The sequence below is a fragment of the Colias philodice genome, chromosome 19 (genome assembly GCF_061535455.1).
Source record: "Colias philodice isolate Cphi_HAF_F1 chromosome 19, ilColPhil1 Martin Lab GWU primary, whole genome shotgun sequence".
Lineage (NCBI taxonomy): Eukaryota > Metazoa > Arthropoda > Insecta > Lepidoptera > Pieridae > Colias > Colias philodice.
In genome coordinates, this window is record NC_143104.1 from 6518827 (window position 1) to 6544930 (window position 26104).

Consider the following 26104-nt stretch of genomic DNA (forward strand, 5'->3'; position numbering starts at 1 on the left):
ATTTTCAGAATAAATTACGTAGGTATTTTAAACACGAAATTATTTTTGGTCTTTCATTATTTAACAATTTACAATTTTAATTCTGTTTTGGACAGCAACTCATGCAATTTGTTGTGAATAAATACGAGTATATATTTTAACACTTAATAAAACCATTGTAAAATCTTACACAACTATTATTTGTTTTATTCTATGTTGTTTATAGCTACAATATTAAATTACAATACCAAATTGATATTGAACGTTTTCGTTCATGATACAAAATATGTTAATTTTCTTCAAATACTTTTAACACGATAAATCTTAAACACTTTTAGCACTTTACATTAAACCATCTAACCATTTAAAGTTATTTGAGAGTTTAATAGCCTGGTGAACTCATCATCATCATCATCATCATCAGCCCATATACGTTCCCACTGCTGGGACACGGGCCTCCTATGAGGGTACAGGCCATAATCCACCACGCTGGCCAAGTGCGGGTTGGCGGATGACACATGTCGTCGAACTTTTGATTCTTCGACATGTCGGTTTCCTCACGATGTTTTCCTTCACCGTTCGAGCAGTGGTGATGTTACAACATGCGCAGATAAATTGAAAAATCAATTTATTTCCTGCGCGCTCGCCTGGTCTCGAACCCCGGACTTATCGATTCGAAGTCCGAGGTCTCACCACTGAGCCACCACTGCTCTACTGAGCCACCACTGCTCCTGGTGAACTAGTGTTTCTAAATTATTTTCTCGAATAAGGATTTGTGGTTGGTCAAACGTATGTTGCGGTTTGGCTTGTATTTGCTGAGTTATTATTCTATTGGCTTAACGCGGTATCTGTGCTTATTCAGCTCTATAAACATCTACATTTTAAATTGGATAATGCTTTATTTAAATGGAATAAATGCGGTATTGAAAACAACTTTTTCACTTGAATATAAGGGCCCAAGAGTGTCTGATTGTGCGTAAGAATGTATTTTGTTTTAAAGAAACATACATTAGAAACAAAATACAATCCCGCCGTTCCCCCGTGTAAGATCAGATGTAATAATAAATCTTTACAACAGACGTGAAAGCAATTTGTCCTCTCGAGAGGCTGTTTTATGAAATTCCTGACTTTGACCGGTTCCAAATAGGTTTGCGATATCGAATAGCCCCCAAGGGTGAGTACCCTTCACTCGAATCGTGGACACATCATTCATCATCCTGACGGCTGCCAATAACACTTACTTTTCTCACGTAAGAAATTGCAAAATGATAGCGTGATTCCAATTTACGTTTAAGTCAGACGAATGAAAAAACTATTTGGACTAATGAGAGGTTCAAAGGCAAGACTCCTTTGATGTGCTTTTGTATTTTTGATGCAAACTACGGCATACCTACTTGAAAGATGATTTTGAACCGGTGGTTGAAAATTTAATCCGGCAAGATTAAACAGACAAAAATTATAGACGTCATATTCATTGCTTACTCCTATATATAGATAGTGACCTAATTTAATGTTATAGGATTCCTCAGATATTGTCTAATACATATAAACATTTTTATGATAGCAGGATTATTAGTTTGGCATGTAAGCGAAATATATGTGATAAAATTAAGGATTTTTTAAGAAGCTTGCATATTAAATCAACGTGTACACTGTCTATAATACGTAACGTATTCATTTGTTAATGAAGCTCTTCTAACGGAGCATGAATATCTCGAGATTCAACGTATAATTCCTCATTGAACCGACTATTTCAGACCGAGAAAATCTTAAAGAAATACTTTTATTTCTGGATAAAATTTCGCAGTTCCGAATTCCCATAATGCAATCAATATTTATTACATTATTCAGATGAGACGTCAGCATCGCGACATCAAGGCTTGCTCTAGTTTTCATTCTATTATTCGCTCCTATAGATATTTACAGTCCAATAAAAGGCCCGTCATTTTTTCCACCATCTACGATGCTCGTAAAATCACTTTATAGATTTTTTTATGAATAAGACTTTGGTGTTTTTAAGTGATTTATTACTTGATATTCGCGGATATATTGGAAGACAGAAAGGGAATCCTCGAAAACAGAAAACATTGTTATTATCTTATTTGTTAGGCTTACATCATAATCTTATTTGATATGAATTGTTTCAAAAATATTCTATAATGTCATTTTAGATTTCAATACATGAAATTCATTTGTGAAAAATCACTTCATAATTTTCCTTTTAATACTGTACGAAAATGAATTGAGATTTTGATTTTGTTTCTGAATGCTAAACATATTTTTCGACATTTTCAATGTTCATTATTCAGTATTAATTATTAAAATAATTCATAATATTAGATAATTATCTTGTCTCTCAAATATTTTTTCAATACGAATGGAACAAAACCTGGCCTGTATAAATAATATATATAATAATATCTTTCCATTATAGATATTAATGTGTATTTCAATAATAATTTTACCTACAAAGATTGAAAAAGGTCCAGCAAAGGAAAGACCGAGCTTGTATCACGCCTCATGTTTAATTAATGTTTCTTATATTAAGCATGGATTAGTTTTTAATACATTGCTTAAATATATACACTCTCACAACGTTAACGAATAACTTTTATGATATTTTGAGCAAATATACGCGCAATATAGGTTACAAAATTGTATGTCAACATGCAAAGTTTGGAGTTTGAAAAGCTTGTATACCATACACTGAACCATCTTTATAACAGTGAATTTCTAATGTGAAATAATTTCAATTATCACACACCAACAATTTAATAGGTTCACTTTGCCATAAACACATCACTATAGCGTTAATTGTGTAGTCGTGTCAACAAATAATAACAAGCTACTAGTTAGTCAAGGTAAATAATACTGGGATTCCGTAATTGGCATAGTAAACGTAAGCATGAAAAGCCAATCAGCTGTACTTGCGATCAAATCTTGTTAATACTGAATCACGCCAACCATTTCGATACGGAATGTCTCTCGCGTACAAATTTTATAATTGAACCGAATTCGTAGGTCGGTTTTACGTTCGTATTGTTACATAACTCGGGCGCTAAATGAATTTTCAGTTAATTCACGCGCTGTTTTTTTTTGTGTTTATTAGATTGTGATGCAGTGATGTAATTCGATTTTATGGTGTGCGATAGGTATATGTTTTTTGCTAGATATTATGCTATCAAAGTTTGCTATGAATACGAAAATATAAATATTGTTTTCCATGGAAAGGTATTTTCCTCTTTAATTAAGTTGCTTAAGTATAACTAACAGTAGGTATATTATTGTTTGGGAATTTTCATTATACCGATTAAATAACATTAATTATAAATTCTTGTTTTACTTACAATACACAATAAGCTAAAAATACTTTCCTTAGTGGGTTATTGAATAAAGTTTAGTTTTGACTTTCAGGCAAAAGATTGGAAACCGTTTTATTCGGCTCTATCGATTCAAAGTCTAGCAAGTTACGCAAGATCCTAAATCGAGGTTTATAGTAACAGTGTCATAAAATCAGACAAGTTTTATGTGAGCTAGCCAAAACGGTTAGTTTATATCTTTTAACACTTAAAAAAGGATTTAATTCGTATTGTATATCGTCGATTATTTTCTAAAGAATAATTAATTGGCTGTTGTTTATAAAATATACATCAAAAATACAATTGATATAATATTATAAGTGGAACAGAACATAATGTTCGAAAGGTATGAAACCGACAATTTTTATAATAACAAGTAGGTAGGAACATTCTAAAAAAGCTGTCGTTACAAAGCAAAATGCTTGGACATAATGACTCAAATATTGAACCATTGAAAATATATCCAAATTGAAGGCAGCTTTCAAAAAGCTAAAAATAAAATAAAATCCAATAAAAAAGGAATATTGATAATATTTTCCTTATCTACGTCTCACTAAAACATTCTCAATAAGAGCTGTCCCAGTTTTACAGGGAGATTTTCAAGGAGCCAATAATTATATTCTTTGTGTTAAAATTAGGGTACTTTCATATGCTATAAGAACATTGATGTCGATCAAAAGAAACGCTATAGCGTACTTAAAATAAAAACGTATGAAAGAACATAACGGTAAAAAAAATATCCATTCAAACTGATGAATGTTAACAACCCTGTCTTGAACTGGAGAGATTCATTATTTTAACAACCTGAAAGAACCGAAGTCATGAATACAAAAATGACTTAACCTTTTGGCTACATACCAGAGAACTCGGCGATTTTTTATTAACTCTGCTAAAAGTATAAAGTATTGCATTACAGTATGTAAATCACATTCAAATTTGCAATCTCAGTTGTTAGTCGCTGTTTCTGCATCTGTTAACGTTTCGGGAACTGAAATACATATAATTTGCATTCATATTGTGAAGGAAGAACCTGGAGCTCGCAGAATGTGGTAATACAATTACCTATGCACTTGCTTTAGTTGTGAATGTGGGGGCATCAATTTAGAAATACAATAGAGTGCTTTCACGGTACGTGGACATTGCCATTAAATTCAATTTTAGCTTGTAGAGGGTAGTCGAAAAGCATTTCAGTCTAGTATACTGTTGTTAGTCCGTGAGAACTATCTATTAACTATTTGATTCTCCATATTATATAGTTTACTATTGCTCCATTATATTCCTCTACACGTGGTTTAAAGTTATCGTGTAATATTAAGTTTTAATAAAATAAGTTATTTAGTCACTAGAAGAGCAGGAATAAGTGACATATCACACTAGCGGATTGCGAGCGGTTTCAAAGCGGAGCGGGTGCGCAACGAATACGTTGCGGTTGCGCAGCGAATTCGTTGCGGACGCGTGGCAGATGCGCAACGTTTACGTCGCAGTCATGTACACTCATTAACAAAATGGAATCCGTGCTGGTTGTTACTTATAACTTGTGATAGTATAATAATTATGAGATCATTATTTTTTACGAGTTTCATAACATGTTAATGTTTAGGGTATTGTTTTATCTATTAAATCTTGGTCGAAATGCAATCAGATAACTTAATTGCTCATTAAGAAAGTTCATTAGTGAAATAAATGTTAAAGCTCCTTAACTAAAACAGGGCTATCTTATTATTAGATAAATAGCAGTGAATAGAAAATTTTATCAAGCAACCAGCAACTCACTATCACTTTGCTCATAATTAGGTTCACAAAATCTCTTTATAACATACGTTGCTATGGGAGAGATTATACTGGTCAGTCGTTACATACTTTTGGAATGTATGGTACATTCTAAAAGTCCTAGTAATTCAATTTTATAGCACCTTTTTTTAACAACTCCAGTTGTTATTACATCTTTAGTTAACTGTTAAGTAAGTGCATTTCCACAGTACGGTTAAAAAATTGAGTGCTACAGAAACGATGGAAATATTGAATGGAAGTTAGGCAAGGCGGAAGGGCTGGCTTTTGTGCGAGAGTATACAAAATGACGCGTCCGCAACGAATTCGCTGCGCAACCGCGGCGTGTTCGTTGCGCGCCCGCAACGTATTCGTTGCGCACCCGCTCCGCTTTGAAACCGCTCGCAATCCGCTAGTGTGATATGGCACTAAATAACTGCTGTTATAACAAATTCTCTGACTGAAAGAAGTTATTATGCTAGTTGTAGTGAAGATTTCCTTTTCCAATCTATGTTGGAATTTATTATCTGTGAGAGTAAAGATGGTGAGAAAAACAGATTCAATGCTAAAAATAGGTTACCAATGATTGAATGGAAATTTTATATTAAAAAGATATTTTTATTGAAGCTATGATTTCTTCACGGGAATGTTGTAATAGAAGAAATCAAAAAGCCTTCTGACTTATTTTAAATACACAAACAAAATATATTTGATAAAATGTCTTATGAGCTTTCAAGTCTCATCCTCCAAACAAAAAATAGGGCTAGGTTCATAAAGCTGACTTCAACACATTATATTATTATTTAATTAATTTTTTAACACAATCCTAATTAAACAATTTCATATAACAATTTCGCATCACATTGATTGTAAGTACTTAATATTTTACTATACGTAACTACCTACTTAATATTTATCTGCCAATTGTAAGGAAAAACTCAAACTAATCAACGTTATTTCGTAATTATGATTCAATGATATTTATAGAAACCGCCTAGTAAAGGTAACAAGTTGGATTATATCCCCTTCTAGGGTGATCGATCATGCCACTACGCCATACGGAAATTGTATTAGGCACACCTTATGTCTGAGCTCCGAGCGTACATACATAGTATAAAGAGAGAAGTAGGCCAACTCCCGGGCCCCGGCGTTTAGGAGCGCACGGTATCTAAACTTGCGAGGCACAGGAATATTTAAATCATTGTATAAACAAATCGCTGACAGCAACGGCGTGGCCCTCACGAGACCTCGACCGGTACCAGAGTAGGAGTAGGAGTAGGTACCAATGTCTCTGACTCTGTGCGTACATATGGGCGACGTGGAGCACTTACCACCAGGTGACGCGTCTGCTCTGTTGCCCCCTATTGCATAAAAAAAAATGTTACACTAAATTTTTTTCCAACCCCGATAAAGAAGTTTCACTTCAAAAAAGGAACCGAGCAGTGTTGTGTGCGTGCGTACGTACATGAACGGGGGGCGTGGCCACTCCGCGTACATACAATCGTCGCGATGTGCCTTTGTTCGGAGATAACATACTACTCTCTCTATACTATGGTACATATGCAGAGTTGGATGTATCATTTCATTAAACGCAGATAGTAAAACCATTGCGATGGATTCAGTTCATCCTTTCATTAGTCAGTTTGATGTATCGATGTGTGATGATTCATAATGTCATTGTGAATCATCATACATGTTCAATCCGTTAATATTGATAGATATTATGATTTAGTTCCGTCATTTATAGGTTAAGTTTTATTATAGATGAGATATTATAGATAGAAGTGGTTGGGGCCTTAAATAAATAAAAGAAGAAGGACATTTTAGCATAAGGTTATGATTATAATTTTAATGGTGTGTAGGTATTGTGTTTCTTTTTATTTTTACTTTATATTAGCTTCACCTGTATGTTTGTATGTTTGTAACCGACTTCTTTGGGCGCGATTTTGACCCACTTTAAACGGCCAGATTTCGTTCAAACTTTGTAGATTTATTGAGGACCGATGACAATACACTAATTTGATAAAAAATTTCTATTTTTTAGTTCGGTTTTCTATAAAAAGCGTGTTTTTTAGTTTTTTTAAACTATTATTTTATTCTTGGCAAAGGATGTGAATACAGCGCATCCCATACGTGACTAAAAGAGATACAGAGTTTCAGAGGTCGTTAAATTTGCAAGAAAGGGATTCACGAGTTCTGAAATTTGGTCGTTAATCGAAAAAATAAAGCACATTATTTGTTCATATTTGCACATTTTTTCTTCATTTTTTTGACATTTTTCATTTTACTAACCTTACATTATAAAAAGATATAAAGATATCCGGTGTAAATGCTTTTAAATTATCCTTATATAAAAAGTTTTGGATATTACCTACTTGTATGTCCCATTCAATTTGTTCTGAAACTCTCTGATCATGTTATAAATAGCCTCGATTGAAAGGGTGTTTACATATTCGATGTTCCTTACCTTTCATAAATATTTTAAAAGCTCTATTGTTTTATTTCGTCTGTAATAATTAATTGTAGATTGTTAGAGGAAAAGTTATATATCTTCTTTATCTTTATTTTCATCATGTCATAAACACACAAAGTCTTTGACTATATTTAACATTAAGCCTAACATTTCTGACCACAACCTTATCTTTATACGATTTAACCAATTCTCACCAACTTACAATAATTTAATGTTAATGTATTTTTACTGGCGCTTGTAAGTTACAAGTCAAACATTACGTAATGGAAAGCTATTTGGCACCGACATCTTTCAATGCGTTCAAAGTAAATAAATGAAGTGGAACACAGTAATCAGCCTTATTGGACTAAAATGTAAATGTGTTGAGAAAGTCGACGTCTCAGCGTTCCGAGTTCATTCAGACCAAAGCTTCGGATCTATATGAAGTACCAGAGGCGAATTGTTTTCGCGTATATGAAATTTAGATAAGAGCTTATTAAAATAAACCGTGGGAAAGACTTTTTCACCTACTATCTGAATTTTCGCTTCTATTTTGTGTATCTACCGCCAGTTTTATGTTTAATAATTTTACAACGTACAATGCTTTGGCAAAACCGTCGAATACGACACGAATGTTGCTTCCTTCTTCCAATTTTTTAAAGGAGAATAATCATCATACAATAACAAATATGAAACAATGCCAAAATATCCATGAGTCAAAGTTTTTTATACAGAGCTTATTGTACTGAGCTTTTAGTTTTAGTTCAGGATCCATCGCCCATTTTTGCAAGTGATTACTATCAAGCTAATTTTCCGTGAGTAGCTTTATTTTGATGAAACGACCAATAATTTCATGTACGAAACTCTCGATTGTGGTAGCTAACAGAGGTAACTAGGATAAAATTTTTTGATTTGATGGTGCTCAAATATTTATTACGCAATTTGTAGGACAATATGTCTGTTGAATTATATAAATATTAACTAAGTGAAAACAAAAAAATCAGCTGGTTAGTAATCATTTATGATGACCTCGTATCGATACACATTGGAAAGAGGGGACTCTTTGATCAAACCATAGATTTTGTAGGACAAATATTTTTTCGAATAATTTAGATAATTATCTTGAGATTGAACAAAAAAAAATTCAGTTTTAGTAATAAATATTTGAGAACCATCAAATCAAAAAATTGTATCCTTCTTACCTCTGTTAGCTACCACAATCAAGAGTTTCGTACATGAAATTATTGGTCGTTTCATCAAAATAAAGCTACTCACGGAAAATTAGCTTGATAGTAATCACTTGCAAAAATGGGCGATGGATCCTGAACTATTTCATTATTACATAAATAAAGAAGAGCTTTAGAACATAAAACTATTTTAATACCTAATTAAAATTGTTTATGAGATTTAAAAGCGCCATCTAAATTATTTTGAGATATGTACCTAAAAAAAGGACATGAAAAAAACAATAGCAAAAGGGGAGGAGGTACATAATTTTATATTCAAGACAACTCGGTTTATTTATTTCTTGCGTTTAAAACAAGCTTTGAAGAAGAATTTAAATTGATTCTTTTATACTGGGCGAGGAAATTCTTTGTTCCAGTGTTGTTCTTTGAGATTGCTGTTTATAAATAATCGAGTGTGTTTACTTATCCGATACGAAGCATAATATTTATAAATTGTAAGGCTATGGTAAACTATGAAGAATCATATTATTAAACTTACTGGATATATACGTATCAGATATACGTATCAAATTTCATACAGATTCAGTCAGTTGTTTGCCATATATAGTATCAAACATCCATACATAATTACTTTCGCCTCAATAATATTAGTAGATAGGATATGATTAGTAGGAAGCTTTTTATATTAACTTCTAATTTGATAGAGCTAATCTTTTCCTTGGTGTCGCATAAAGCTTGTTACGGTCACATAATATGTCGAATGTATATTCGAATATACGTTCAAAGAAGTCTTTAGTGGGATGGGTCGAAAGTGGATTACACGGTTAGCAATTAGCATACGAGTGTATGACGTCACCGATGTCATACTTCAGGCCTAGCCTTTGAGTACCTGTATTAATCAATTTGCACCGTTGCAAATTCAGTCCAAGTAAGGGAATAGTTTGATACCTGCATAAATATCATAAATATCAGATTAAACAGTATGAGTTATACATACTTCTTAACTGTTAACGATCGAAAAAAATAATAATTCAAAAATAGGGCAAGAATTAGAATTCTTTTACTGAGCCGAAAATATATTATTTACTGAACGCCTATTTTCATTTAATATCCTCTGAAATGTTCGGAGATCCTATCTATTATTCATTAAAGAAGATCGACTTTATTATTAACATTCTTCACAGCACTGTTGTTAAGTATATCTATAAACATGTTTAATGAATCTTATATTCAATGAAACAATAAAATTAATGCAATCTAACACACACTACACACTATAATAGGCGTTTGTATACACGCGAGAGGGAATCAAGTAGTAATTGCTGTTAGGGATATATTCCTTTTTCCTTCACTGAATCCATCTCTGAGAGTTGTAATTAGTATGCAAAGTGGGGAAACCGGTGACAATCTATACATAGACTATATATAGGTAAGTATCTATAGCTTTCTCCTCAAGGTAACTTCCCTCAAAGGCTTTTAGAACCGGACTTTTTCGCAGCCGAGTTTATTTAGGTAGTCCTATAGTTTATTAAACACTGAATTGGTTTTTCTTTTAGCTAGATTAAAGGAAATTTGTTTGATTAAAATCCATTCCTGGTATGAAATGAGGCGAGCTGAGATACGAAGCGACTAACCTTGGAAACTTTATTTTAAATTCACACCGATTTTATTATTAAAATGTTTATGTCATCATTTTTGTTACATTTGTTCTTGCCTTTGTCTTGCGTGTATATGTGTGTATTTAAAATATTTTTTTTAATAAACAAGGGTTAAATGTATTTTAAAATTTTCAACATAAAGACATTTTTAAATTACGAAAAATGAAAAACTGCTTGATTCTTTTCGCTTTCAAACTCCACAATCCGTCATTCTTTATGTAGATATAATCTTAAATATTAAATATTATTAAGAATTAAGAGCTTCCATTCATTCTATTTTATGCTTAAATTTAAAAAAATGCTATTAATATAATTATTGAACTAAGCTTGAAAAAATATGTAATATCCATACGAATTAAGAACGATCATGTTGGGTAAATTCCTGTAATCTATGATATTTTAGTAATCATAATCTCCGAAATATAATATTATATACCAGATAAAAGTTTATTAATCGCAGAAAAAAATATAAATGGATATGGTATCACAATGAATGCTTAGAAATAATTTCATTCAATTGAAATGTAGTATTTTATGACAATGAAAATACGATATTTCTATTTGCGCTATGTTACGGGACAGATGATATAACAATTGTATAAAACTTTTGTAGCGCTGTAGAAAAACTTGGCATCGTTAAATTATTACTGTGTGAACATTCAGGTTTCTTTGTACCAAAACTAGGCTGCGACCTAATGACCAACGTTGGCATTTCAACACCTCTTCGTAGAACTGCTAAAGAATTTTATTTTATTGTGATTTCTATGCTTACGAGCAAAAATAGGTTTTGTATCGCGGAATTATTTTCGTATTAAAGAAAAATTAACCATAGCCTATTTTGTGCGAGATTTCTTCGCCTATTTTAGAATAATGATCATTATTTCAATGTTCTTTGTTGATCTTCAATGTTGTCTTTTGTGATATAAAATTAAAAGTGTGGTTAAAATACAGAGACGGTGATTGTGGCTGTTGAATATTAAGGGTATAATTTAAAGAACTTTGCGTATAAATGCTATCTAGGTATACAAAGAAATAAACAAGTTTTAATAAAAGAGAAATTTGTCTTTATATACCAATATTGAGTACGTACCAAAAAATAAACTATGCAAAAACTGTGACGAGCACCAACCATTATACGTCATTATTCGTCATTTGTAACGTACGAAAACCTCCATGAAACTTAACATCTGTTCGCAATATCCAACTTTATTACAATTTTGTTTCTTTCATGCATGAAACATGTTTCAATAAATGTTTTTATGATAAATGGTTCTTTTCGACATTACCTACACAGGTAAATTGTATGTGATCGATGACATTCATACAATTAATAATTATAAGGGAGATTAATTAATAAGATAAGGAATACGTCTGATTACTTTTATGGAAAAAACATATGTATAAATCTATTCTTGCTTACTTCAATATTATTCTATTATAAAGACAGGTATTACAAAATGTTACAATAGAGACAAATCTATACAGAGGACTCAATAAAATTTCGATTTAATTTAGATTGGAATTACATGTAATAAGTCATTTTGTTAATCGGCATTTGGTCAAAAATTAATTAATATCCACCACAGTTTCATTTACATATTACCAATAAATATGTGTAAGAGCGTTTAATCTGTTGTGATATCGAAATATGTTTTCCTATTTAATTTTGTAATTAATATTCTTGCTTGACCATCGATTAAATTTTCTATTTCTCATTGTTATCCCATTAAGGAAGCTGCCTTTGAAGTGGACTTCTTTTATTTGACTTTTAACCTTTTGTTGAATATTCTTCATAATCGAAAATGGGCATAATCTGTTTAAACGGGAATTCCTAAATTAGAGAAAAGCAAATTAAACTTCTGGAAAAACGATTTTCCCCTTGTTTAAGCCGACATCAGATAAGAGCGAATAGACAAAATATGAATTAATCGTAACTCAAAAATCTGTTCCTTTATAACAAGAAGACAGTAGTTATCCGAAACGAGTTTTATACGAAGTAATTTCCAGGAAAATTGAAAGGATACAAATTATTCCAATCCAGAGCACTAAGGGTATGAAATAAGGTAATAATTCTGTATTAATATTAAAAAGATTAGTTTCTGGAATTTTACCGTGTAACTAACTGATATTTAAATCTAATTATATACCTAACTTGATATATTTTATATTATGATAGTCACTGCGAAAATAATAAAATTGTTTGCAACCATTAAAAACCGTAAAATGTATGGTTTCATATTAATCCATAATATGATTTTTATAACAATGATTGATTTAAATCATTGTAATATTATAAAAATTTTACGTGTGTTTCGTAACAAAATAAACGTTTAGGACCACGTCATATTATGTACGTCAACTTAATTAAGTATGATTTCGTATTGGGTGATAATAATATTATGTATGTGTATTGTGTAGGCGTATCATGGGTGGAACATCGTAGGTATGATAAAATAATTGCATTGCCAAAGGTTAGTAAACTAAACAGAATATTTAACGAACTTCCCTACTTTGCAAAGGGATTGTTAAAATACAGACTACCAATTAAAAACTGAAAACAGCTTCAGTCTTTTACATATAACATAATATAATATAAAATAGATTTATCTGTAATAATTTGATTCATTGTTAAGAAAGTAAAAAATTAGGGTATGGTACCAGTAACCACTCTCTTCGTAAGTTCATCGAAATTTCGATATGAATATTTACTTTTGAAAGTCTTTAATTCCTAAAAAAACAATATTATATAGAGTAATTTGCCACCTTACTAAATTACATACTAAATAGTCCATTGAATGAGTCCCTCCAAGAGGGGTCTAGAGTGCGTGAGTTAGTAACGTAAGATGTGTCTTCGGAAACATGTCAAGAGTCCCTAGGTAATAAACATACTAAAACCCCGGGACACTAGGAGGAGCCCCGGAGTGGGGGGAGGGGGGAAATGGGTCCATTTTTTCATTTTTCACTTAAATCTCAAAAACGGTACATGTTAGAGAAAAACTTTCAAGAAAAAGTTGAAAGGCCATAAAATTATCTACAAGTTGTAGCTAGATCATTTTTTCCTATATCCTACCGTTTCTGAGTTATACGCAGTAAAAAATGATTTTGGCTCAAACAATTTCCCCATATTACACATCAATCGATCAAAAAATATTTCTTTCTTCCAAAAAACTCAAATGTGCAACTTGTGACCGGTACTGATAGATTGCTCTTAATTAGGTCTATAATTGGTAAAATAAACACATTCCTCCATGGAAGCCTTTAGGAGGAATCGATTGTCAAAATATTATATTAAGGCAGTTTGAGTTACTGAACTTGATCTTTTTATTTTTTTCTTCCAAAAAACTCAAAAGTGCAACTTGTGACCGGTACAGATAGATTGCTCATAATTAGGTCTATCATTGATAAAAATACCAGATTCCACCACGGAGGCGTTTACGGAGAATTGAATTATACTCTCTCCTTGTCTGAGACGGTTTTTACTATGGTAGTCTACGGTTTCATGCTAGTAGCCATCACAATGTATCCAAGCTAAAAAAAAAAACAAAAACACGACAATATCCGGAACGCAACTGTCAAACTTCATTACGTTTTTTTGTGCGCAAGCCATCACAGTAAAATTTTGTTTATTTTTATAAAAATGAAAATTTCATTTAAAAACAAGTGTATTAATTACTAATACTAAGTTTTAATATCATGTTCCACTGTAAATTGAATAAATCAAGTGCTACAAGCTTATAAATGCAAAGGAAATCTTACAATGACGAGTGCATTAAAGGTACATAAATGGATTGAATTCTTACTAACGTTCAAGGGGTAAGTGATACATAGCATAAAAGTTTTTTGGTAGTCAAACGAAGATATTAACGTCGTTTTACCAAAGAATATCATTAAATATCGCGTATGTACCGGTTTAGAGGTTATGTTTATGTTATGTTTATGCATTGCAACCTGTTTGTACATGTCAACATGACATGAGTGTTTTTCTGAACGAAAAAGCGGGTTTTTTGTTAGGTTCGTTATATTCGTACACTAGTCATTTCCGTTTCCTGAAAAAACTTTCTCATTGTACCTACGGATCGCGCGTGTTTTATCTCTCTTGTGTTTGCGTTGCAAAAATCACTGTCTTAAAATAATTGTGAAGTGAAAATGGGGAAAAGAAAAAGATCAGATTCCTATTCCCAAGAAGATTTGTGGAAGAAATTAAAAAAACTGGAAAGAAAATTGAAGAAATGTGAAGGCAGAACTGATAGAGATAGAGAGTCAAGTCCAGGGACTCCTCCTCCTCCTCCTGTTGAATGCACTGAAGACTTGACAGGTAATATTGTTAACCCAAATCTTACCTACTTCAAACGACTGGATGACTGTGGTAGATTTAGTACCTATTAAACTAGTGTACAGGCCCAATACTAATTTTTGACTTAGCGCTACCACTAGCAGGTAGACAATGTCAGTTATATATTATATACATTTCAGCGCTATCACCTAGCGGATAGACAGTGTCAGATATATACATTTCAGCGCTATCACTTAGCGGATAGACATTTTATTCTTACTTTCTAGTGCTATCACTTGTGGATAGACAGTTACAACCACAGCCTGACAGAAATGTTTGTTCCCTAAATAAATAAAATCATATAGTAGTATGAGAAATGAATAACATTTTGTTTTATATTATTTACAGTCGAAGATATCCCAGAGGAGCTTCTGTTAGCCCTGGGCAAGGAAGGTGAGAAGGAAAACATTGTTGGTGGGGAGATACAGCAGCAGCTGACAGAACGATGGACAAACATCATTCATCAGGGACTTGGAAAAGAAGCCAGAGAAAATTTAACAAAGAAATACCCCTCACCAATAAATTTTATGGCAGCTGTACCGCCTGTCTTGAATGAAGAGATAGCAGCGGCTATGAATGAAGCCAGTAAGAAGCGAGACAAACGAATAGTTTTCCGTCAGGCGTTAATAGGTAAAATGATGGTCGCATTAGGTAAGGCACTTACCTGTGTCCTTAAGGGTAATATAAATACCAAAGAAATTGTAGAACAACTGAATGACTCCGCAAAACTAGCCGCAGAAGTTCTCCACCAAGACTCCGAATCGAGAAAATTTTTTGCTCTTGCGGGAACAAGTCCAGTTATAAAGGAAGCAGTCAAAAAGGTAAAAACAGACGAATACCTTTTTGGTAAAAACTGTGGGGAACTTATTAAAGCGGCCCAGAGCATTCAAAAAACAGGCTCCCAAATTAAAAGACCTATAAGACAGGAAAACTGGAAGAGCCCGCTGCAACACCATTCTCAACCCCGCAGCGGGCAAGCACATCATCAACCTCGCAGCGTGCCAGCCAAGCAAATTCAGACTCCCCAGCAAGCCCAGGGAAAGAGGCCTCAACAACAGCGGAAGAGACCTCAAGCCCAGTGCCCCAGTCGACAACCCCAAAACAAATATCGCAGATACTAGAGGTACATGCCGGTAAATTGAAATTTTTTTCTCATAACTGGTTAAAAATAACTAATGACCCGGTAATCTTACAATGGGTTCAGGGATACAATATCCCATTTAATTTTATCCCTCCAGAGCATACAGGACCCCATCAGTCTTGGTCTAACAAAGAAAAAGAAATTATTGAATGGGAAATTGAAAAATTAATAAATTTGGGTGCTGTATCTCAATGTGAATATATAGTGGGCCAGTTTATATCACCAATATTTGTAATTCCAAAACCAAATGGTACATTCAGGTTTATATTGAATTTAAAAGAATTAAATCAATACATTGATACATGTCATTTCAAATTAGAAGACATGAGAACAGCATGTAAATTAATTACTCAAGACTGGTATATGGCAAAATTAGATTTGAAAGATGCATACTTTAGTGTGGCTATTTCAAATGAATCAAAAAAGTTTTTGAGGTTTAAATTTGACAATAAGTTGTATGAATTTAACTGCTTACCTTTTGGTTTATGCACAGCCCCTTTTGTATTCACAAAACTTATGAAACCAATATGTACCTACCTTAGAAATAAAAATATTGTCCTGACATCTTACTTAGACGATATAATATATTTTAACTCATCAAAAGAACAATGTAGGAAGGATATAGAGATTTCGTGCACTTTGTTTCAAGATCTAGGTTTTATTATTAACCTTGAAAAGAGTATTTTCACACCTAAAAAGACTTGTACTTACCTGGGCCTAATTATAGATTCAAGATCAATGTCCTTATCAGTACCTCTAGAAAAACAATTATCTATAATAGAAAAAGTTAATTATTTCAAGAAAATTAAGTCTTGTAAAATAAGGGAATTTTCTCAACTGCTAGGAAAATTAACTTCAGTTTGTCCAGCTATACCTTATTCATGGGTATATACAAAACTTCTAGAAAGGGAGAGATATCTTGCTTTAATTAAAAAGGATAACAATTATGATGAAAAAATGGAATTATCAAAAATAGTTACTTCCGAATTAGAATGGTGGACAAAGAACATAGATAGGTCTAACCCGATTCAAAATTATAATTTTTCTCTAGAAATTCAGACAGATGCCTCAACCACTGGCTGGGGAGCAGCTTGTGGTATAGAGCGAGCTTCAGGTTCATGGTCTTCCACTGAGAGGAAAAACCATATCAATTTCTTAGAAATTAAGGCAGCTTATCTAGGACTTCAATCTTTTACAAAAGACCTAAGTCATTGTGAAATCTTACTCAGAGTGGATAACACAACAGCAGTAGCATATATTAACAAAATGGGTGGTGTTCAATTTCCTCATTTAAATGAAATGGCTAGGATTTTTTGGCAATATTGCGAGAGAAAAAATATCTGGGTGTATGCGTCATACATAAATTCAAAAGATAATTTTGAAGCTGACTTTGAATCAAGGAAAATAAACATAGAATGGGAACTTTCAAATACTGCCTATGATGAAATTGTACAACAATTTGGCTGCCCAGAAATTGATTTATTTGCCTCTAGAATCAATAACAAATGTAAGAAGTTTATCTCATGGAAACAAGATCCTGAAGCGTTTGCTGTAGATGCATTTACTGTTAAATGGAGTAAATATTTTTTTTATGCATTTCCTCCTTTCTCATTAGTTTTAAAATGCATTAGAAAAATACAATGTGATAAAGCAGAAGGTATCTTGGTATTTCCTTTATGGAAATCCCAAGCCTGGTTTCCCACATTACAGACTCTTCTAGTTGGAAAAATGTTAATTTTCGAACCCAATCCAAATTTATTATCTTCTCCTTACAGAGAAACACACCCCCTTCATCAACAACTTACCCTGGCTGCAGGGCTGCTGTCAGCGAGGCGTTCGTGAGACGGGGCACTCCAAACTCAGCCTTAGGAATTATGTTAAATTCACTATCTAGCAATACTATCAAACAATATGATAGCTCTCTTAAATTATGGTGGAGTTTTTGTAATAGGTTTAAATTAGATCCTTTTCAAACTTCAGTCCCATTTATTTTAAATTTTTTAAGTGAACGTTTTAACTCAGGTGCCTCATATGGTACCCTTAATACCATTAGATCAGCTATTGTATTAATAATGGGACCGAAAGTTAGTGCAGATGATAGAATAAAAAGATTCTTAAAAGGTGTGTTTAAAATGAAACCACCTAAACCAAAATATAATATGACTTGGGACCCAGGCTTAGTATTAGAATATATAGGTAAAAATTATACGAATAATAATTTGGATTTACAAAGGGCTACTAAAAAACTTGTTATAATGTTAGCTCTTACTACGGGACATAGGGTTCAAACACTGTCCCTAATAAAAGTATCAAATATTAAATTTACACAAAGCGGAGTTCAAATTAAAATCCCAGACATTATAAAAACGTCAAATAAAAATTCATTTCAACCAATCTTACATTTGCAGTCGTTTACAGAAAAAGAAATCTGCCCTGTAGAAATTATAAAAATTTATTTAAAAGCCACAGAAAAATTAAGGCAAAACATAGATCACCTGATTTTAACATTTAAAAAACCATATAAGAAGGCTTCATCTCAAACAATAAGTCGTTGGATAAAATCCGTATTGTGTGAATCTGGGATAGATGTGTCTGTTTTTTCTGCCCATAGTACCAGACACGCGACTACGTCGGCAGCAAACAGGGCGGGTCTTAGCATAGACCTTATCCGTAAGACTGCTGGCTGGTCTAGAGGTTCTTCTGTATTTGCTAGGTTTTACAATAGGCCTATAATAGAAGATCCTTTATCCTTCTCTGATACTATTTGTAATCTGAGTACAAATATTTAAGAAAAACTTGTCTCTAGTTATAAGAATATTTGTAATATTTTGAAATAAATAAAAAATTCATTTGATTTATTATAAATGGTTTCATTCACAACTCATGAATCTTTAAACATCTACCATAGTAAAAACCGTCTCAGACAAGGAGAGAGTATAATTAAATGGTTAAACGAACTTACCTGTAAGTGAAGTTCTACCATAATTATACGAAGCTCCTTGTCTGAGACGGTACCTGTTCCCACCCTACCCACCTCTGACCAAGTCTGAGTTGTTCATGAAACTTCTTGCTTTAAAAGTAATGAAGTTTGACAGTTGCGTTCCGGATATTGTCGTGTTTTTGTTTTTTTTTTTAGCTTGGATACATTGTGATGGCTACTAGCATGAAACCGTAGACTACCATAGTAAAAACCGTCTCAGACAAGGAGCTTCGTATAATTATGGTAGAACTTCACTTACAGGTAAGTTCGTTTAACCATTTAATTTTATCAGGGTAGTTACGATACTTGAACTTTTTATTTTTTTTCTTCCAAAAAACTCAAAAGTGCAACTTGTGACCAGTACTGATAGATTGCTCATAATTAGGTCTATCATTGATAAAAAAACCAGATTCCACCATGGAGGCGTTAAGGAGGTATTGAATTTTATTAGGGTAGTTACGATACTTGAACTTTTTAACTAACTACCCTAATAAAATTCAATTCCCCGTAAACGCCTCCATGGTGGAATCTGGTATTTTTATCAATGATAGACCTAATTATGAGCAATCTATCGGTACTGGTCACAAGTTGCACTTTTGAGTTTTTTGGAAGAAAAAAAATAAAAAGTTCAAGTATCGTAACGACCCTAATAAAATTCAATTCCCCGTAAATGCCTCCGTGGTGGAATCTAGTATTTTTATCAATGATAGACCTAATTATGAGCAATCTATCTGTACCGGTCACAAGTTGCACTTTTGAGTTTTTTGGAAGAAAAAAATAAAAAGATCAAGTTCAGTAACTCAAACTACCCTAATATAATATTTTGACAATCGATTCCTCCTAAAGGCTTCCATGCAGGAATGTGTTTATTTAACCAATTATAGACCGAATTAAGAGCAATCTATCAGTACCGGTCACAAGTTGCACTTTTGAGTTTTTTGGAAGAAAAAAATAAAAAGATCAAGTTCAGTAACTCAAACTACCCTAATATAATATTTTGGCAATCGATTCCTCCTAAAGGCTTCCATGGAGGAATGTGTTTATTTTACCAATTATAGACTAAATTAAGAGCAATCTATCAGTACCGGTCACAAGTTGCACTTTTGAGTTTTTTGGAAGAAAAAAAATAAAAAGTTCAAGTATCGTAACTACCCTAATAAAATTCAATTCTCCGTAAACGCCTCCGTGGTGGAATCTGGTATTTTTATCAATGATAGACCTAATTATGAGCAATCTATCTGTACCGGTCACAAGTTGCACTTTTGAGTTTTTTGGAAGAAAAAAATAAAAAGATCGAGTTCAGTAACTCAAACTACCCTAATATAATATTTTGACAATCGATTCCTCCTAAAGGCTTCCATGGAGGAATGTGTTTATTTTACCAATTATAGACCTAATTAAGAGCAATCTATCAGTACCGGTCACAAGTTGCACATTTGAGTTTTTTGGAAGAAAGAAATATTTTTTGATCGATTGATGTATAGTATGGGGAAATTGTTTGAGCCAAAATCATTTTTTACTGCGTATAACTCAGAAACGGTAGGATATAGGAAAAAATGATTCAGGTACAACTTGTAGATAATTTTATGGCCTTTCAACTTTTCCTTGAAAGTTTTTCTCTAACATGTACCGTTTTTGAGATTTAAGCGAAAAATGAAAAAATAGACCCATTTCCCCCCTCCCCCCACTCCGGGGCTCCTCCTAGTGTCCCGGGGTTTTAGTATGTTTATTACCTAGGGACTCTTGACATGTTTCCGAAGAAACATCTTACGTTACTAACTCACGCACTCTAGAACTTTTTATTCAATGGACTTCCGTCCCTCATATATGGAAGTTTAAGATTCGCATACAAGTTTCAAGTATTATACGTCTTATTTATTTAAACTTTCCCCTTTGCAGAGTTATTTCACTTCGTTCTTTACTTTATCTTTTATTCATTTTCTTGATTTTAATATTACAATGTCTCTTCACTTTAGTTTGAATGAAATGTGTATATATGTATATGTGTGTATATTTTTAAGAACTTTGCAACAAAATTAAAATTGTATGAATAAAACACATAATTAAATATTTCTCAAAGCTCTTCGTAAATAATTTTTATACTTCTTCGTCAAAACTGATGTTATGTTAATAAAAGGCCGTTTTTCTCTAACTCTTGGCACACGGATAAAAAATAAAATAAACCAAAGTATTTCGTCTGTGTAAATTACGAAAGTAAAAAAAATATACACAACTAATTGGAGTTAGAATAAAACACTATTAAATTATTCATACAATTTCTTAATTATAAAGATAAAAATACAACACCAATCCAGTTGCCAAAAAGAAATCCACAAAAACACGAGCCTACTCGCGCGACGTAGCAACTCAATATAAACTAGATAAAGAAAAATCACTACGGAAAAATTAGTGTTTCGTACACGCAATAAAAACTAGATTGATTGACGTGTATTAAGCCATTTTTCCTCTGTTGACATGTGTCGGATGTAGCATCACTATTTTAGTGAACAAAACCCGACTGATATATGTTTTAGAATAACATTCGAAGAATTTTTCGGGGTCCGTGCCCAGAGGGGCTAACGGGTTCCTATTAATTAAGCTACGGTATCTATCCATCGTCCTGTCCGTTAGTACAGGAATCCATTTTAATAATAGTGATAGCTGGAACGATGAAATTACAACAAATTTGGGCCTTTATCTTATAGAATTATAGATTGTTGAATGTAGAGCACATATTGAAATTACATTATAAATAAAATGTCACATTGTATTTTCTTGTGTTTGATTTTACGTATTAAACATATTATGTAGGTATATTTAGAAATATACATATATTATGTATAATTGCACAGTATTTCCCTTTGCCCACGCTCGCTGCAAAGTTTGCGAAACGTCGGGATAGTGTAATATAATGAATAAATCGCGAATAAAATCTATTAAAATATTTAATTTTTAAAATTTTGCATTCTTTGATGTTCGAAAATTTAAGAAGAAAATTATAAATGCACTGGATTCAAACCACTTTGTAACGTTTTCTTTAAATGTTTGTATAAGTAATTATGTTATTGAATGTTTGGGACTAATATAAAAACCCCTGCAACTTATAATATGTTAACAACAAATATGCAACAGGTGTTTATCCTACTTAAGCTATGGTACAGTAAAACAATAACAGCAAAACTTATAAGCAGTAACGTACACTGTTTAAGTGCTGAGTTTTTGTTTTCTTCCCGACTTAATGTCCCGTATTAAATAGTTATAACAACTGTCAGCTTTCGACGGTACCTGAGTGCTTCTAAAGAGGCATTATCTTAATGCGTAGATGGAAAAATATAATAATTTTTAACTACGCTAGCAAACTTTTCTTTTCTACACCTTCTTACAATTTTATAATATTATGCTTCAGGTAAAACAAATAATATTTTATATTTAAAGAATTCAAAACAAAATTTCAAATATGTTTTCACGAACAGAGTATACTTGCGCACTTTTACATTCTCAACTATATTCAGACGTGATCGACCAGTAGGAGCTTTTCTAATAATGGAAAAAGTCTTTAAACCTTATCACCATGCCTCACCCGAACGTTAAATATAGAGATTGCAGACAAAACATCTAAATAGAGCCTTCTCAAAAGGATAAAAACCCGGGTCCTCTGCTATCGTGACCAACTATCTTAAACAAAATCTTTCCGTATTGGAAAGTCGCATCTTATTTTTTCTTCACACAAAATTGAGCTCTGCGTTGATACATTTGAGGCTGATTTCAGCAAATGTTTGGGTATTTACTTATTTTTTAGTAAAAAGGCATAGTATACCACAAGTCCCTTTTACCACGCAAGGCCTACATCCATTTACTCTTATTACTATTACTGTCACCACATCCCGTATCCCATTTCGTTCCTTTGACGTCCTTCTGATGGATTTCTATACTAAAAAGAAATATTTAGTACGTTTTATTTTTCAAATGAAATGCTTTTCAAGAGAGGTCACGCCTCGTTATACATATGAACAGCTTCATGCATTAAAAATAAAATTCAAACATATTTAATTACAGAGGTACATAGAAGGCGACTTTGATTTATACTATGTAGTGAAGCTTCATTCCTAGAGTTTTTAAAAATAATAGAATAAATATATAATATTGTTTTGTCGTCTTACAGTATGCGCATGTCTTAAGATTTTAATTTCGTTCTTTTTATATTGTCTAATTATTAAGTGCGCGTAGGTTCAAACTGCAAATCTTTATATTATGTATTAGTATTGAATTTAAAAAGGCCAGAAAACTTAACTTTAATATAATATGACCTATTGTATTGCAATATCTGTATAAGATTGCTAATATGTATGTATAAATGTATTGGTATGCAATAAATGATTTGAATTTGAATGATTTGAATTTATTAAAAGACAGCTATACTGTTTAGAAAGTTTTTAATGAGCGAGAAATTAGAGCGTCTAATTAGACGTTCTATAAGACATCATATCTTTAATATATTTTGCGAGGTCGACGTTATCGAAAAGATCTAAGACACTTTTTTCAGAAACCGCCTTCATCTCGTAGGGTCAGCATTATTAGAAGATGGAATTGTAAAAGCTTTTGGGGCTGATTGAATTGCGAAGGTTGTATGTCAAGTGATTCGTTAAACCAACCGCTCTGGAATCAATATGGCACCTTGAATTGACCTCACCTTTACTTCTTTGCTCTTACTGGCTCACGGCCAGAAATAACTTCACTAAAGATTGATTTTTAACTGGGACATTGCTTTTTACGGCTACTTTGAATAAAACATTATTAAAATATAACGCCAATATTTGGCAAGTGGCTTTGAAATTAGAAGTAAAGATTAGGAAAATAAAATTGTACTACGTATAAAGAAAGAGATTTCGTACTGAAAAAGTGTGTGTTGATTTTTTAACTAGAGCAAATAAAATACATATAATCATAATATTCACTATTTTTCATTTTACTGGCGGTTTGTTGCCTTTTTGGAGTAACCGAATGGACACGTTATCTGATAGGACGTCACACGATGCATGTAGGCGCATTCAAAACAATTTCCTGAAAATGATTTAATACAATCAGGATTGTAACATAAGATAGAGCGGTTATTCATACATTTGTATGAAACGCGTAGCTATGCCCCGCGGTTTTACCCACATTGCTCCGATTCTGTTGTACTATCTAACACTGAAAGATTTTTTCAAATTGGACAAATAGTTCCTGAGATTAACGCGTTCAAACAAACAAACTCTCCACCTTTATAATATTAGTATAGATTATATTAATTTATGCGTTAAATAATATGCTACGTATTTAGAATAGCTTGACTCTTAAATATACTCTATATTAACACATTTTATGAGCAATACTTATTCGTCTTTAAATAACGCTTTATATTCATTATCGTTTCATTTTAAATTGGATACGACACGATACTTATCCCAAAATTGTATAAGCTAATCAAATTATACTTATATACGCCATTCGCAGCGAGGCTTAATATAGCGAATTGCGATTTATTTTCCAGTTACTGCCTTAATTAAATCTAATTAGTCCATGTAAGCTTTACTAAACATAGATTAACTTAATACGGTTAAGGGTTTGGATTTAGGGTAAATAGGATGAGAGGGACCAGGAGCGAATAAACGTTACTTTAAAACTTTATCGGCGTATTTAATTGCATGTTTTTTCACGTATTACGTAAAAAGTACGATTCTGGTATGAAATTTCAGTTTTCAAGGTATATTATATGATATCATACTGTTCATTAATATTAGATACTAATAGTAATTTGTAGACTTAACTAATGTAGGTATTTTATAAAACGACATCAGTTTAGTTTAGAATTTAATAATTTAATTACTCGAAGCAATTTAATAATATGAAGCAGAATAAAACTGCGAATAAGGATTTAAAGACTTCAGCTTCAATGTGACTCCAGTAGCTCATATTAGTTCGTTCTAACGGACGGTTTGTGGGCGGAAAATATTATAACTTCCATTAGAAGCTTTAATGAGTATACCTACTTAGTGTTTATTGACGTACACGGGTCTTAACCTTAATCGAATAACATTATTTTTCTTCGTAATTAAATTTTTTCTACAAAAATAGACTTGTTTTGCTTCTTTTTCCTAAATAAATGTGTACTGGGAATTAATCAGATATTTACCAAAATATTTTATTTATGAAGCAATAACCAAGCATACCGCAAGCAATCGATTACAGCATATAGCAGAATTCACAGAAGCTATTTGTGAATTATACGGGCCGAGGGAGCGGGGCGAACGGAATGGACTAGCCTAAGAAAAAATAAACGCAAAATGAATGGGCACCCTTCGCAGTAACTTTTTTTGATGTATAAAAACGGTTCGGTACTTTATTGACTCAACTTTGTCGGAAGATTATAAAAGTTCACCGCCACACATATTGGTTTCTCGGGAAAATATCAGATGTGAATAAAATGAAGTATTCAGACGACGTTTGAAATAATATTAAACGAACAGAGCTATAGCTCTTTTATAGCGCTTATAAATATATATTTAGTGGTCGTTTTACGGTGATTTCTGTAATTTTCCTGTATATGTCAATGTCAATTCAATAAATCGTAAATTGAATTGAATGGTTTGAAGCAAATTTTATGGCTGAAAAGAGCGGTTTTCAATCGCTTTGTAATTTGAAGATTTCATTTATGCACCCACAAAATAGTTAATTGATCATTATTATTTGAATGGGATTGAATAAAGTTTTTTTTTATATTTTATGTTAATAATGACTTTAAAAAGCTCTTAGCCATAATGTGGTTTTTGTAGATACAGCTTTTGATCGGAAATATAATATTGTTGGTTAACTAATTAAAAATCTAGTTATCGAAAAATAACAATAAAGAAATATAGTTCTACGATACTCCGAAAATCGAAATTAAAAGAACAAATGGCTGTTTTTGTGGTCGTGCTCTGAAAAGGGGCAATGGAAAAATGGTAGTGTATAAAAGTGGTTTTGTAGATCCGATGTTACAGCTTGCTCTCTATTATGCATTCACTGCCTTACAACGAGGATATTGGTTTACCCTAGTCGGTTACGTTAAAAGGTTTATTTTTTTCCCTTTTAATCCATTTCTTTATATAGACCTGGCGATCGTTATCGATTCAAATTTAGTCGGTGGGTCTTTTACGCGTTACATTAAAATTAAAGACTTAAAAATATTTAGACGGACCATCTGTCGGTGACCACGCTTTCAAATTTCAA

The 26104-nt window shown here is 32.4% G+C and overlaps 3 protein-coding genes across 4 annotated transcripts in view; 2 read left to right on the forward strand and 1 right to left on the reverse strand.

Moving 5' to 3' along the window:
- LOC149480004 (zwei Ig domain protein zig-8-like) overlaps positions 1-26104 on the reverse strand; it is a 70147-nt gene that overhangs the window by 27137 nt on the left and 16906 nt on the right. The gene's annotated exons all lie outside the window — the stretch shown is intronic.
- LOC149480005 (uncharacterized) overlaps positions 8398-26104 on the forward strand; it is a 340612-nt gene continuing 322905 nt past the window's right edge. The window contains exon 1 of the mRNA XM_089707266.1: positions 8398-8412. The gene's annotated coding sequence lies outside the window, so the exon portion shown is untranslated. The remainder of the gene's footprint in view (positions 8413-26104) is intronic.
- On the forward strand, positions 14209-19076 carry LOC149480006 (uncharacterized). 2 transcript variants are annotated; one of them, XM_089707140.1, is made up of 3 exons: positions 14209-14717; positions 15084-15868; positions 17652-19076. In XM_089707140.1, the coding sequence occupies exons 1-2, from the start codon at positions 14549-14551 to the stop codon at positions 15854-15856; spliced, it is 942 nt and encodes a 313-aa protein (XP_089563266.1). In that variant the 5' UTR covers positions 14209-14548; the 3' UTR covers positions 15857-15868; positions 17652-19076. The 2 variants fall into 2 exon arrangements, with proteins under 2 accessions (XP_089563266.1, XP_089563265.1); XM_089707139.1 differs by having other exon boundaries at positions 15084-15858; positions 17652-19074.

Excerpts from the sequence above, each read along its gene's own strand:
- LOC149480006 (XM_089707140.1), top strand. The coding sequence starts at position 14,549 with ATGGGGAAAAGAAAAAGATCAGATTCCTATTCCCAAGAAGATTTGTGG. Across the intron at positions 14,718-15,083 it reads ATGCACTGAAGACTTGACAG|TCGAAGATATCCCAGAGGAG; the intron begins GTAATATTGTTA and ends TATTATTTACAG.